Source organism: Wyeomyia smithii, chromosome 2, assembly GCF_029784165.1.
Source record: "Wyeomyia smithii strain HCP4-BCI-WySm-NY-G18 chromosome 2, ASM2978416v1, whole genome shotgun sequence".
Lineage (NCBI taxonomy): Eukaryota > Metazoa > Arthropoda > Insecta > Diptera > Culicidae > Wyeomyia > Wyeomyia smithii.
In genome coordinates, this window is record NC_073695.1 from 243432564 (window position 1) to 243446662 (window position 14099).

The 14099-nt window shown below is 45.8% G+C and overlaps 4 protein-coding genes across 4 annotated transcripts; all 4 read left to right on the forward strand.

Moving 5' to 3' along the window:
• Positions 1 to 4241: 4241 nt before the first annotated feature.
• Positions 4242 to 5801, forward strand: LOC129720514 (uncharacterized). Its single transcript, XM_055671996.1, has one exon. The coding sequence runs from the start codon at positions 4242 to 4244 to the stop codon at positions 5799 to 5801; it is 1560 nt and encodes a 519-aa protein (XP_055527971.1).
• A 113-nt stretch (positions 5802 to 5914) lies between these two features.
• On the forward strand, positions 5915 to 6259 carry LOC129720515 (uncharacterized). Its single transcript, XM_055671997.1, has one exon. It carries the CDS (start codon positions 5915 to 5917, stop codon positions 6257 to 6259), a length of 345 nt encoding a protein of 114 aa, XP_055527972.1.
• A 29-nt stretch (positions 6260 to 6288) lies between these two features.
• LOC129720516 (uncharacterized) lies at positions 6289 to 7488 on the forward strand. Its single transcript, XM_055671999.1, has 2 exons — positions 6289 to 6792; positions 6835 to 7488. Exons 1-2 carry the CDS (start codon positions 6289 to 6291, stop codon positions 7486 to 7488), a joined length of 1158 nt encoding a protein of 385 aa, XP_055527974.1.
• Positions 7489 to 7581: 93 nt separating this feature from the next.
• LOC129720517 (uncharacterized) lies at positions 7582 to 8214 on the forward strand. Its single transcript, XM_055672000.1, has one exon. The coding sequence runs from the start codon at positions 7582 to 7584 to the stop codon at positions 8212 to 8214; it is 633 nt and encodes a 210-aa protein (XP_055527975.1).
• Positions 8215 to 14099: the final 5885 nt, after the last annotated feature.

Here is a 14099-nt window from a genome sequence, read left to right on the forward strand (position 1 = left end):
GAAATATAGAATGTACTGTAAGTTTAATAAGAAAAATGTAAAAATTTAAGTGAATTTTTGGCACTTGACAAACGGAAAGACCACGTGGTTAAAATCGCAAAACATGACCACGTGGTTTGGGAACGACTCCTAACCATTCATTATACTTTTCCACAAACATTTGGTAGCCTTGAAAAAGGCCGATTGCTGCAATTGCAATTGTCATTCAATTATTGCATAAATGCTTCATGGTCAGATATACCCGCTGCAACTGCTACGCTATCGGTAGCCATGCCACAGTTGTGGCCGCTTTACGCTGCTATTGGGATCCGCTGTCCCTGCATCCGCTGGCCCACCTGCTATCGATGCTGAGAATCGCTGCAACTAGTACGCTATCGATTGCTCTGCCACAGCTGTGTCCACTATCCGCTATCGCTGGTATCCACTGCATTGCTACTGTTGCCATAGCAGGACTGCCGTTGTCCTCCCATAGCAGGACTGCTGTTGTCGCTGTCTAGAACTTTATGATCTATTCGTACGGCAGCGGTACTATTCATATTGCAGTGGTACACTTTTGTTCTTTTATTTCTATTAGTGTGCAATCGAGGAAAAACTGCAATGCTGCTGTTGATGGTGATTGAAAGTTTATCTCATAAATAATGGTAACCATAAATAAAAAATGGTAATCATAACTATTACACAAGAATTGTGAATTTTGCAACGGATATTTATTCAAGTTTATCTCCGATATTCACTAAATAATCGTGACCGGATAGTATCGAAAGAGTAAATTCCACATATACACATTTATAGAAGAATAAGAGCCTGCGAATGCTTGTGAGTTTTTGGTTTATTTACTAAGATTCATTAGAATCTCCTTTTACATTTCAAAATTGTTAGATGATATATTATTATTCAAAGTTTTACCATAATAAACGTATGTATATTAGCAGTCTTCGTAATACAGCGAATGTAGTTGTAGGTAAATGAAAAAAATTGTCAAGCAAAAAACAAAAATGGAACTGTGGATTGTTATGTTTTTTTTTTTGCTGGAGTTTGTAATAATTTTGTTAGACATATCTTCTCATGTTTGCCAATTAATGAACCTTTGTAAGGGCGTCTATATTATTTTGAAAGTAAAAACCATATCAAAGATTTGATTCAATCAAAGTTAAATAAAACAAAACCATTTATTGAAATAAAGTAAATATTATTGGATTTGGTTTTCGAGGATATAGAGTTAATTCTGACTTCGACGCATTATGAGAAATTTTTGGTGCTTTTTCAACAAGAATGATATGCTTGTGCCTTGTCAAATGTTGTTTGCACAAAAAAAAATACTACAGGCTAATACTAATATCGCCAAATATAAACGATTTTTATTCGAGTGTTGTTGAATATATTTAAAAAAATTGATTTCCAGGAGAGGCTGAAAATAAAAATACGAACAGTCGCTGAGCAAACACCTTAATTCTGTCTGCAGGCTCTGTATATTTTGTAACAAAAAATCCCCTAATTACAGTGTTTAGTCCCACGTCACTATTTCATACTAGGGCTGTATACCTTGTAGTATTTAATATATCGAACAGTACTTTCGAAAAATATTCAAAGGCCCTGTTTACAGGAATTCTCTCGTAGAAATCTTTTCAGCGCTTTCTGTTCAAAGATCATAAAATTGCAGATTATTATTGCCAAAAGTAACGTGTCACATATTTTGAATGAGGCTACTTCTAATTTTTGATGTTTTATGTACCTATAGCAACAAATAGAAGAAATAAAACACGCTCTTATAGTGTAACCAAAAATTCAAGAGTAAAATACGCGGTGTTGTTACGTTGTTTTTCAAATGCACAAAACTAGAATGAAACGTGCATCTTCTACATTGTTGTGGGATGTAATTTTTCGATATTGGTATTCATAATAGTGTGACTTCCAATCCGACTTTTTTATTAGCTATGATAATCGATTACTATTCCAAAATGATCGTAAAATGCTTCTAAAATGCTCCACAATGCTTTTTAAATAATTCAAAAATGATATTGGAATAATTCTAGAATGATTCTCGATTAATCTAAAGAGATACTTGATTCTTACATGTTTTTAAAGTTTTTCCACAACGATTCTAGAATACTTCCAAAAACACTTCTCAGAGAATCTAGAATGATTCTGAAACGATCCTTAAATAATTTCCAATAGATTTTGAAACGATTACAAAACGATGTTTAATGAATAAAAAATGATTCTAATATGATTTGCACATGATTTCTAAATGCTTTTATCACAATTCTAAATAGCTCAATAATAATTCTAGAATGACTCTAGGGGTTATATTGGAAAATAATTCCATCGGAAGTTATGAAAAGATTGTATGGCTTATTGTTCAGATAACGAACTAATTTTTTGTAGCAGCACCTTTAAATTTGTGACAGAGTAAAACAAAAGGAAGGAAACGTGAGGCATAGAAGGAAAACGATACGGTCGTAGTGTCCAAGAGGAAAAGGTTACTAATTATTGTAAGTTTGTTATTTGTAACGTTGAAGCAAATGATACTTAAAAATATATTCCCTATAGTTTGAGCTGTCACAAATTTAAAGGTACTGCTACAAAAAATTAGTTCGTTATCTGAACATTCTCAAAAATAATTAACGAGAATCGGACAACCTTAAATCGCCATGACCGATCTCAATAGTTCCGCACTGGATCTCACGGAGACTCCCTGTGCCGAGTGCATGCAAGTTTCTACGAAGAATGAGGAGATGATCGCCTGCGACGGTTGTCAACAATGGTTTCACGATCGCTGTGTAGGAGTAACAGAAGAGTAAAAATAAGAAGCTAAATGGTATTGCGAAGAAGAAGCATGCCAAAGGAAGAAGAAAAAGAATCGCTCCAAGAAAGGCGGTGACAAAGGCAGTGAGAAAACTGGTGACGATTCTGAAAAACAAGTTGAAGGCGATGGAGGAGAAGCAGAAACGGATGGAGCAGGAGCTGGAGCTAGAAATACAAATAAAAAAAAAAAGGAGATGGAATTCAACCGAGCCATTGAGCTTAAGCGGATGCTGATGGAGAAGCAGTTGCGCGAAGAAGAGGAAAAGAAAGATAAAGAGATGCAAGAGGCCATCCTGCAAGCGCGACAAGTGCAGTTGGACCGGATGGAACAGCAGCAAAAGTCATTTGCGGCCAAAATGAAAGCCATGGATATAGCGATGGACCGGTTGAAGAAATCCACTCCGAAGAGTGTCGTCGATACCGGTGTTGGAGCTTCTGGAAAACCGAAGGTGGAAAAATTGACCAAGGAGAATCTGAACAAACTTGGGGAACTGCACGAAACTGAAGATGAACAACCCGTCAATGAGACCGACGATGAATCAGAGGATGGGTCCGAGGATCAGTCTGATGAAGTTTCGTTGAAAAGCCAGAATACGAAGAAGAGTAACATCACGAGAAAGTCTGAAGGAACTAGTCAATGCGGCCCTATCCAGGTACGAACCGGACCGACAAAGACGCAACTGGCAGCGCGGAATGGAGTAAGCAAAAAGTTACCAACTTTTGCAGGAAAACCGGAAGAATGGCCATTGTTTTTTGGGATGTATCGTGCGTCCAACGAAGCCTGTGGATACTCGGATATAGAAAATCTTGTGCGGCTACAAGAATGTCTGAAAGGTCAGGCTCTGGAGATGGTCCGAGGACAGCTACTTCTACCGAAATCAGTTCCGATAGTTATTGAAAAACTTCGCCAGTTATATGGACGACCAGAACAACTTTTACAAAGCCATCTGGAGAAAGTTCACAAATTGGAACCTCCGAAAACCGGAAAGCTAGCCACATTCATTCCTTTCGGTACGGTCGTTGAACAATTGTGCGAGCACTTGGAGGCAGCAGAACTAAAACAGCACCTAGTAAATCCGTTGCTTATTCAAGAGCTGGTTGATAAGCTGCCGGACAACGACAAGCGTGAGTGGGTGCGCTTCAAGCGTGGAAAGAAAAAGGTAACACTCCGGACATTCACCAATTTCCTCTCCGAGATAGTTTCGGAAGCCTGCGAAGCGAACGTAAGCATGGAGTTCAAACCGGCTGGAACAACCTACGCCGAGGTTCGAGCAAGCAAGCCGAAGGAGAAGGGAGCGGTGTACAACCACAGCGAAGCTGAAAGTCAAGCCAGTAACGGGGATAAACGGAATCAGAAGCCGTGCAAGGTGTGTCAGCGCACAGATCACCGGTTGAGGTATTGCCAGGACTTTAGAAACCTGTCGTAAGCTGACCGAATGAAAATTGTTGACCAGTGGAAGCTATGCTGCGTGTGTCTGAACGAGCACGGATCGGCGCCATGTAAGCTCAAGATAAAATGTAAAGTCGGGGACTGCAGGCTACCACATAACCAACTTCTCCATCCAACTGAAGGTGCTGTCGGAACCAGCGCGCACATCCGGACCAGCAACCTCACCCTGTTCCAGATGATTCCGGTTAGTCTGCACGGTGGAGAAAATTCCATCACTGTGCTAGCCTTCCTTGACGAAGGAGCGACGGTGACCCTAGTGGAAAACAGTTTGGCAGAGCGCTTGGGCGTCGCCGGTATTCGGCAGAAGCTGACAAACAAGTGGACGGCCGACATTGCAAGAGTGGAGAAGAATTCAAAACGGATGAATCTGTGGGTGTCAGCTGTTGGATCGGATGAAAAGATGCTATTAAAGACAGTACGCACCGTCGAAAGATTGATGCTTCCTCAACAAGCATTAGACGCCGAGGAACTCGCACGGCAATTCAAGCACATGCGAGGTTTGTCTATTGCTTCATACAATGGACGACCGGAGATGCTTATAGGCTTGAATAACATACATTCATTCGCCCCACTTGAAGCCAAGATAGGAGCAGTGGTAGATCCGATAGCCGTGCGCTGCAAGCTCGGATGGACGGTCTACGGACCAAAAGAAACAAATACCGCTGAAACGAGTGATGGGTTTCTCGGACTCCATCATGAAGTATCCAATAACGACCTTCACGAGCTTCTGAAAACTTATTACGCGCTGGAAGAGTCGGTCATTAGCATTCCGTTAGAGAGTGCCGAGGACAAAAGAGCCCGCAACATTCTCGAGAAGACTACGCAGCGAATCGGTGACCGCTTCGAAACTGGTCTACTATGGAAAACGGATAATCCAGAGTTCCCAGACAGCTACCCAATGGCTTTGCGGCAACTGAAGCAACTGGAGAAGAAGTTCGAGAAAAATCCCGAACTCCACGAAAATGTTTGTAGGCAGATCGACGAGTACTTGGTCAAAGGCTATGCTCATCTGGCCACTCCCGAAGAACTTGATGCCTCGGAACCCGGCAAAGTATGGTACCTGCCTCTGAATGTCGTATTTAACCCTAAGAAACCAGGGAAGATACGTCTCATGTGGGATGCGGCGGCTATGGTGCGGGGTGTCTCCCTAAATTCGCAGCTGCTGAAGGGTCCTGATATGCTGGTGTCGCTGCTTTCTGTATTAGCTGGATTCCGAGAGAAAAAAATAGCTATCGGTGGCGATCTTCGTGAGATGTTCCACCAGATGAAAATTATTGCAAAAGACCGAAGATTCCAACGGTTTATTTTTCGAAAAAGTCCCAGAGAGTCTCCGCGCGTGTTCATCATGGACGTTGCTACTTTCGGTTCATCTAGCTCCCCCTGTTCGGCGCAGTACGTCAAGAATTTGAACGCTCAAGAATTTGAACGCTCAACTGGGTTTCAAATTCGCCGGAAGTACTTCAGAGCCTCGGCGAGCAAAAACCAGTTTCTGCTGTCCACATCACCGAAGACAAAGCGACATCACACGAACGCGTACTTGGCCTAATCTGGGACCCCGAACTAGATGAGTTCTCTTTCTCCACACAGCACCGCCAAGAACATCAACCATTGCTTAGCGGAGAAATGCTGCCTACAAAACGGGCAGTGTTAAGTTGCGTAATGAGCTTTTTCGACCCGCTGGGTTATCTCTCCCCGTTTACGATCCACGGGAGGATTATCGTCCAGCACCTATGGCGCAGTGGTTGTGACTGGGATGAAACGATCAATGACGAATGCTGGGACATGTGGAAGCGCTGGATTTCTGTACTGCCAGAAGTGGAGAACATCCGTATACCACGCTGCTACCTCGGAGACGCCTTATCGTCAGCCGTGGAATCGATCGAGATCCATATCTTTTCGGATGCCAGCGAACACGCCTACGGCTGTGTAGCGTATTTGCGAATGGTCATTAATGGCGTTACCCGGTGTACTCTGGCCATGTCTTGGACAAAAGGGCACCATTAAAACGCCAGTCTATTCCGCGGCTAGAGTTGATGGCGGCCGTCCTTGGAGCGCGGATGAATCAAACGATGATTGAGGTGCATTCACTGAAAGTCGACCGATGCGTATTGTGGACAGATTCGCGTACAGTTTGGAGTTGGATCCGATCTGATCAGCATAGATACAAACAGTTTGTTGCGTTTAGGATCGGAGAAATTCTGGAACTTACGAAGACGACGGACTGGCGTTGGGTCCCAACGAAGCAGAATGTAGCGGACATTTTGACGAAATGGCATCGCAGTAGCGATCTGGAAAGTGAAGGCGTATGGTACACGGGCCCCACATTCCTGAATGAACCCGAAGATCAATGGCCTGCTCTGGAGGTACCAATCGAGAAGACGTGTGAAGAAGCCAGAGGACACCTAAATTTTCACGGCGTGGTTGAGGTGGAACGGTGCTCGAGATGGAAGACACTGCAAAGAGTGATGGCATACGTGATCCGATTCATAGACAACTGTAAGCGAAAAGTGGCGAAGCTTTCGATAGTTACTGTTAAGGCAACGGACAAACAACGACGGCTTATTCTGGCGCCGATCTAGTCCGAGCAGCGCCCCCTCGAGCGAGACGAGTTCCGGCGAGCGCAGATCATTCTGTGGAAGCAAGCCCAACACGAAGCCTTCCCGGATGAGATGAGCATCCTCACCAAAAACCTGGACCAACGACCGGGTGAATCTCCGGCAACGGTGCGGAAAAACAGTTCCCTTTACAAACTGACGCCTTTTCTGGACGAAGACGGCGTGTTGCGTTTTGGCGGAAGAATGGAGAGGGCAGAGAACATGCCGTACGATAAAAAATTCCCAATCATCTTGCCGCGAAAGCATGCGACCACGGAGAAGCTGATTCAATCCTATCACGAGAAATATGGGCATGCCAACCGTGAAACTGTGATGAACGAACTCCAACAACGATTTTGGATTCCAAACGCTCGTACTGCGATCCGACAAACGACGGTAAAATGCGTATGGTGTAAGGAACACCGTTGCCAGCCACATGTCCCGAAGATGGCGCCTCATTCGACGCAGCGAGTTACACCCTACCAACGGCTGTTCAGCTCGGTCGGTATCGACTATTTGGGTCCGATAGAAGTGACGGTTGGACGCAGGAGAGAGAAGCGATGGGTAGCGGTATTCACTTGCCTGGCCATTCGAGCAGTTCACCTGGAAGTGGTGCCTAGGCAGACAACGCAATCTTGACTGATGGCTATACGAAGGTTCAGCTGAAAACGAGGTGCACCTACCGATATCTTTTCTGACAACGGGACGTGCTTCGTAGGGGCCGACAACGAGATGAAAAAGGTCAGCCAAGACTGTGCTGACAGTGTTACAAGTGCTACCACAGCATGGCACTTTAATCCACCCGCGGCGCCGCACATGGGCGGAATATGGGAGCCGATGGTGAGATCCGTTAAAGAGGCGATGAAAACGTTAGACGATGGGCGAACATTGTCCGATGAGGTTCTGCAAACTACGTTGGCTGAAGCGGAGGACATGATCAATCCAAGGCCGTTAACGTACATACCGCAGGACTCAGCTAACGACGAATCAATCACTCCGAACCACTTTCTTCGCGGATCGGTAAGTCCGGCGGATTGGGTGGTGCAGCCCGTCAACTCCGCAGAGGCCCTGCGTGACACCTACAAGCGCTCTCAGGACCTGGCAAATCACATGTGGGAAAGATGGCTTAAAGAATACCTGCTAACGATTAACCAACGTTCTAAGTGGTTTGAGGAGCAGAATCCCCTGACGGTGGATGATCTCGTTTTCATCGTAGAAGGAAAGAACCGAAAGAGCTGGACTCGAGGTATCGTGCAGGAGCTGCTTCCGGGATCGGATGGACGGGTACGGCAGGCACTGGTACGAACAACGACTAAGGTGTACCGGCGAGCCGTATCCAGTTTAGCGGTGATTGAAGTCAAGTAAAACCGGAACTTCCGGAGGAACTACCGGATGTTACGGGCGGGGGAATGTCAACACCGTAGGGCATCACACCAACACAACGAGGCGCAACAAGGCGGTTGGCGTACCTGCTGCTACTGTCCGTGTGTATCATCTGTCAGTTGAAAAAAGTGCAAATCATAAAAACAAATTGAATTGGCTATTGCTAGAAAAAAAAGGTTTCAATTCGCATCAAAGTAAATTTAAACGATCATTACATTAGTGAAATTTAGTAAACTACATTGGATTACGATAATTTACGATTTCAAGTAATTATATTGGCATTAATAGTTTAAGAATTATAAACTAGTGAAGTTGTTTCAAGGTTCTCCTGGGGCGAAAGGTCCGGTTCGACGTGATTTGGTGGCTTACCTGAAAATAGAAAAAAATATATTAATTAGTAATTAAATCGTAAGTAGTTAAACAGCTAAAACAGTTGAACAAAATTATAAATCTAATTGAACCTAAATTCTGGACAGAAGTAAAACAAAAGGAAGGAAACGTGAGGCATAGAAGGAAAACGATACGGTCGTAGTGTCCAAGAGGAAAAGGTTACTAATTATTGTAAGTTTGTTGATTGGCCTCTGGAAAGGAGGATGGTTGTAACAGCTCTTAACCATGGCTGTTACGTAAAATAATGGTTAAACCCCTAAGCTAAGGTGTGACGCGACCCGTGCCGAGAGATGAATGGTGGGGGGGGGGGGTTTAATGAATTCCCAGCCGCTAACGGAGCCTGTGGAATACCTGGCGCCCTTCCACAGTAACCTAGCCTTCTGCGTTAGGCTATCGTGACACGCAGATGACCCCTTCTTTCGTGGCAAACTCGTGGGACTAAAAACTGGAGTTTAACAAATTTTCAAAAAAGGGCCCCGGAAACCTCAACCTGTCGGAACAAATGGAGCCAACACACTCCATGGCGTGCAGCCCCACAAGGCTGCACGCTACAGGCAGAACCGAGGAGATTGAACTGGAGATGGATTTCAACCTCGACAGCGAATCGCTGGACGGAGGACCTTCAGTTTCATCACTAATCCTTGGTTCGCCAAGCGGGAAAGAAGAGAGCCCGACGGACAGTCTTCCCGATCCGGAGACACAGCCGATTGACAAGGGGAAACCTAAGTCACCTCGTGCTGATGTCAAACGGCTCTCCCAATCGCAACGGCGGCGTCTTAAAAGACTGCTAAGCCTGGGTCACTCACGCGAGGAGGCCATAGGCATAGTTCGTCAACCAGTCGACCAAGCTGACCGCTCAGGTCAGGTCGCAACCAAGCGACAGCTGTCGACTGAGACAGCGTCGCCAAACACAAGCGCTAAGGGCCCGAGCAGCAAAAAGCCCCGGGACTTGGCTTGCGCGGAGCCCCCTGCACCGCGACAAACGTCAGGGGTAACATATAGGGAGATGCTGGAGGCCACGAGCCTGTCTATCACAACGATAGACTATCCAGCCTCCCTACTTACCCCTGAACAGTTAAAAACTGTTCGAGATGCCATTCTGGACTGCATTGCGGACCAGGAGTCACCGGCCATCAGGCCCAAGTTTAGGAGCTGCCGCCTAAAAAACGGTACCCTACAACTTGACTGTGCCGACAACGACACAGTTAGATGGCTGGAGACCACGGCGTCTTCTCTCATACCGTGGGAGGGAGCACACCTTAGTGTCTTTCGCACGAAGGACCTGCCGAAGGCCCTAAAATTTGTAGGGTGCTTCCAGGACAGTGTGGACACCACGAATGACAGATTTCTCCGTCTTCTCCAAAATCAGAACGACGGTTTCTCCACACGTGCATGGCGAGTATGTCATCACAACGTTACTGGAAAGACTGTCGAATTGATGGTGGAGCTGGACCAACAGTCTGCTAACCTCATAGCGGCACAGAGCTTCCTGCTGAACTACAAGTACGGCAAAGCACGCATGCGGCAGGTTGGCAGAAAGTCCTCAAACACAGGCGCGAAAGGTTCTGGTGCGAAGGCAGGAACGGTACGTTCGGAGACTCCCTCAGGGAGTGTACCGATACCACCTGCTCGACGCACTCCCGCGATAGCGAAGAAGGTTCCGCCGAAAAATCGAAAGAGGAGTAAGCGTGAGCATCTGAACAGTCGCGACCCTCAGAGCCAAATTCCGCCGCCTAAACGTGAGAGTAGCACTTCTGTCGCCTACTGTCTGCTGCAACGGGAGCCTGTTGCTGAGGGTATGCAGACTACCCATCCCAGCGTCACCGCTGATGGCAACCGTCCGCCAATCGGATCTCAACTAGATCCGACGAAGGACGCGCTGCCAACAAAATGAGCAGCATACGCTGCGTTCAGGTGAACCTCCATCACGCAAAGGGCGCCTCTGGTGTTCTTTGCCGGAGGTTCACCAAGGATCAGCTATCCGTGGCGCTGATCCAGGAACCATGGGTCCACGACACCAGGATCCTTGGCTTAGCCAACACAAACAGTAAGTTGGTCTATTGTAATCAACAGTCAAATCCCAGGACTGCAATTCTGCTGAACAGAAACATTAAATTTGTTCCCATTACAGAGTTCATCCAACGGGATTTGGTTGCCATTGCGGTGGAAGTCCCGACAACCAACGGCACTCAAGAAGTGGTTGTTGCCTCCGCTTACTTCCCGGGGGACGAGGACGATATACCGCCATCCGAATGTAATGTATGCAATGTGGGAAACGAGCCAACTTTCAGAAATGCTATTAGACAAGAGGTCCTAGATCTCACTCTATGTAGCGCCTCGATAACGGAGAAAGTCAAGAACTGGCATGTCTCTGATGAACCCAGTTTATCAGACCATAGACACATCAGATTTGACGTCGAGGCTACTCCTCTGAGAAGAGAACATTTCAGGAATCCTAAGAAAACCAACTGGAACTCTTTTAAGGAACATTTGGTCAATTCGAGAACATCCTGCCACCAAAATATTCGAACTTCAGGTGAACTGGACATCGCAGCAAGTGACCTACAGCACAGGATCACGGAAGCTTTCATGTCAAACTGTCCGTTAACAAACCGAACAGTCTGCCGTGATGTGCCCTGGTGGAATGAAACTCTCAGCAACCTTCGTCGGGAAGCTAGACGCTTGTTCAACAGGGCTAAAATCACGTCCAACTGGGAAGCCTATAGAGCATCCCTTACAAAATACAACGCTGAGCTACGCAAAGCCAAAAGGAGGTCTAGAATTCGGTTCTGTGAAGACATTCAGACTCTACCTGAGGCAACGCGACTGCAAAAAGTAATGTCCAAAGATCACACGAATGGTCTTGGGCAGTTGAAAAAGAAAGATGGTAGTCTGACTGTCACCACCAAGGAAACGCTGGATGTTCTTATGAACATTCACTTTCCTGGATCGACAGCAATCTCCGGTTCGAACGTCGAAGAGTTACAGAGCCTCGAATCCAGACGTATAACGTCACGTGACTCCGCAGCGCTCGCTCGTAGAATCTTCACGGAGACTTCTATCAACTGGGCACTAAGCTCTTTTGAGCCTATGAAGTCACCAGGACCGGATGGCATTCTACCAATCTTTCTACAAAAATCGGACGGAGTCGTTATGTCCGAACTCATCAGCCTTTTTCGAGCCAGCTTTACTATGGGACATATCCCGGTCAACTGGCGGAACGTTAAGGTGGTGTTTATACCAAAGCCGGGCAAAAAAGACAAAACATTGCCCAAAGCTTTCAGACCTATAAGTCTGACGTCAACTCTTCTCAAGTTGATGGAGAAAATTACGGACAACTACATCCGCAGTGAGTTTCTGAAGGAGTTACCCTTACACAAGCATCAATATGCTTATCAACAGGGTAAATCTACTGAAACCGCTTTGCATTGCCTAGTGACGAAGATCGAGAAGACCTTGAAATATAAAGAGACAGCGGTCTGCGCTTTTCTTGATATTGAGGGAGCTTTCGATAACACGTCCTTTGCATCAATTTACACGGCTCTACAAAATAAAAGAGTCGACGATACTACAATGAGCTGGATCCAAGCAATGCTTTCGAGCAGGAAGATCACAGCTGCATTGGGGGATACGTCTGTCACAGTAGGGGCAGTGAAAGGGTGTCCTCAAGGAGGAGTTCTCTCTCCACTGCTATCACTGGTGGTAGACGTTCTCCTAACCAAGCTATCACAGCTGGGCTTCGAAGTCATTGGATATGCTGATGATATAGTCCTTATTGTTCGGGGAAAATGTGATGCAACTCTATCTAGTCGTATGCAAACGGCACTTAACACCACCTCTCAGAGGTGCTCAGAAGAAGGGCTGAACATTAACCCCGCTAAAACGGTCATTATACCATTTACCAAGCGAAGAATACACACAATCATTCCTCCGCCACTGAATAGGGTAAGACTATGTTTCAGTAATGAGACCAAATATCTTGGAATCATTCTGGATAAGAAGCTGAACTGGACTGCTCACCTAGACTACGCTATCAAGAAGGCAACTTCAGCTATCTGGGCTTGCAGTACACTGTTTGGCAAGACCTGGGGGCTAAAACCACAATTAGCGCTCTGGTCTTACATCACCATTGCTCGGCCACGTATAACCTACGCAGCCCTCGCATGGTGGCCCAAAGTAAATGAAAAGACAGCTCAGGCGAAACTTACCAAAGTCCAAAGATTGGCCTGTCTCTCAGTTACCAGTGCCCTGCGCACAACACCGACAGCAGCCTTGGAGGCCTTGCTTTGCTTACTTCCTCTACATCTCCATGTGAAGAAGGAAGCAGAGCTTGGCGCACTAAGGCTGCAAAGAAATACAACGATGCTCGAAGGTGACCTAACGGGTCACCTAAGCATCCTAAAGGAGTTTAAGCTGACACCTTTAGTAACAACAGTCTCGGACTGGATGGAAGCGAAGCCAAACATGGACGTTCCATATATAGTGATCGCCACAAATCGCTCCATGTGGAAAGGCATTAAAGTCTGCTACATGTGTCTCCAGACTAGTCTGGGAGTGCATCGCAACACTCAGGGAACTCTCCCGCCTCAACAAAGTTATGCTACTTTGGGTACCCGGTCACTGCGGAATCGAGGGAAATGAACATGCCGACAGCCTCGCAAGACAAGGATCTGCTCAGCAATTCATTGGACCGGAACCGTTTTTTGGTACTTCCACATCCGCCATTAAAGGCGAACTAAGTACATGGGAAAAGCTAAAGATAGCATCTCAATGGCAACATGCGCAGGGTTGCAGGCAAGCTAAACAGTTTATCTACCCTAACCCTACGGTTACCAAACGGCTACTAAGTTTAACTCGTAGTGAACTACGCATCATCACGGGACTTCTCACTGGACACTGTCCTGCTCTTTATCATTTAAAGGAAATCGGCAAAGTCCTAACCGACTATTGTCGCTTTTGCAATGCTGAACCTGAGAGCTCAGCGCATTTGCTTTGCTTTTGCGGGGCTCTTGCTTCATCGAGGTTTAACTTCTTTGGAAGTTACCTCTCAACTCCATACCAGGTATGGAGCACCTATCCCAAAACGGTCACAGGTTTCATCAACCATGTAGTTCCGGATTGGGGCACAGGCTCACAACCAACTAGCTCAACTCCATCAATGAGTTCGAGCATCTTGTAATCTGTGTAAAGTAATCGGGACCAGCCACAAAAGACAAACATTCCTGTCGCAGTGGCGCTTTCTACCCAATGCCCTTCAGGCATACAAAAAAAAAAAGTTTGTTGATTGTAACGTTGAAGCAAATGATACTTAAAAATATATTCCCTATAGTTTGAGCTGTCACAAATTTAAAGGTGCTGCTACGAAAAATTAGTTCGTTATCTGAACACTTATTCTGTAATGATTACACAAGTATTCCAAAATGGTTTAAAAATTGTTGCTAATCATCCTTAAATCTTTATAAACAGTATTAAAATGA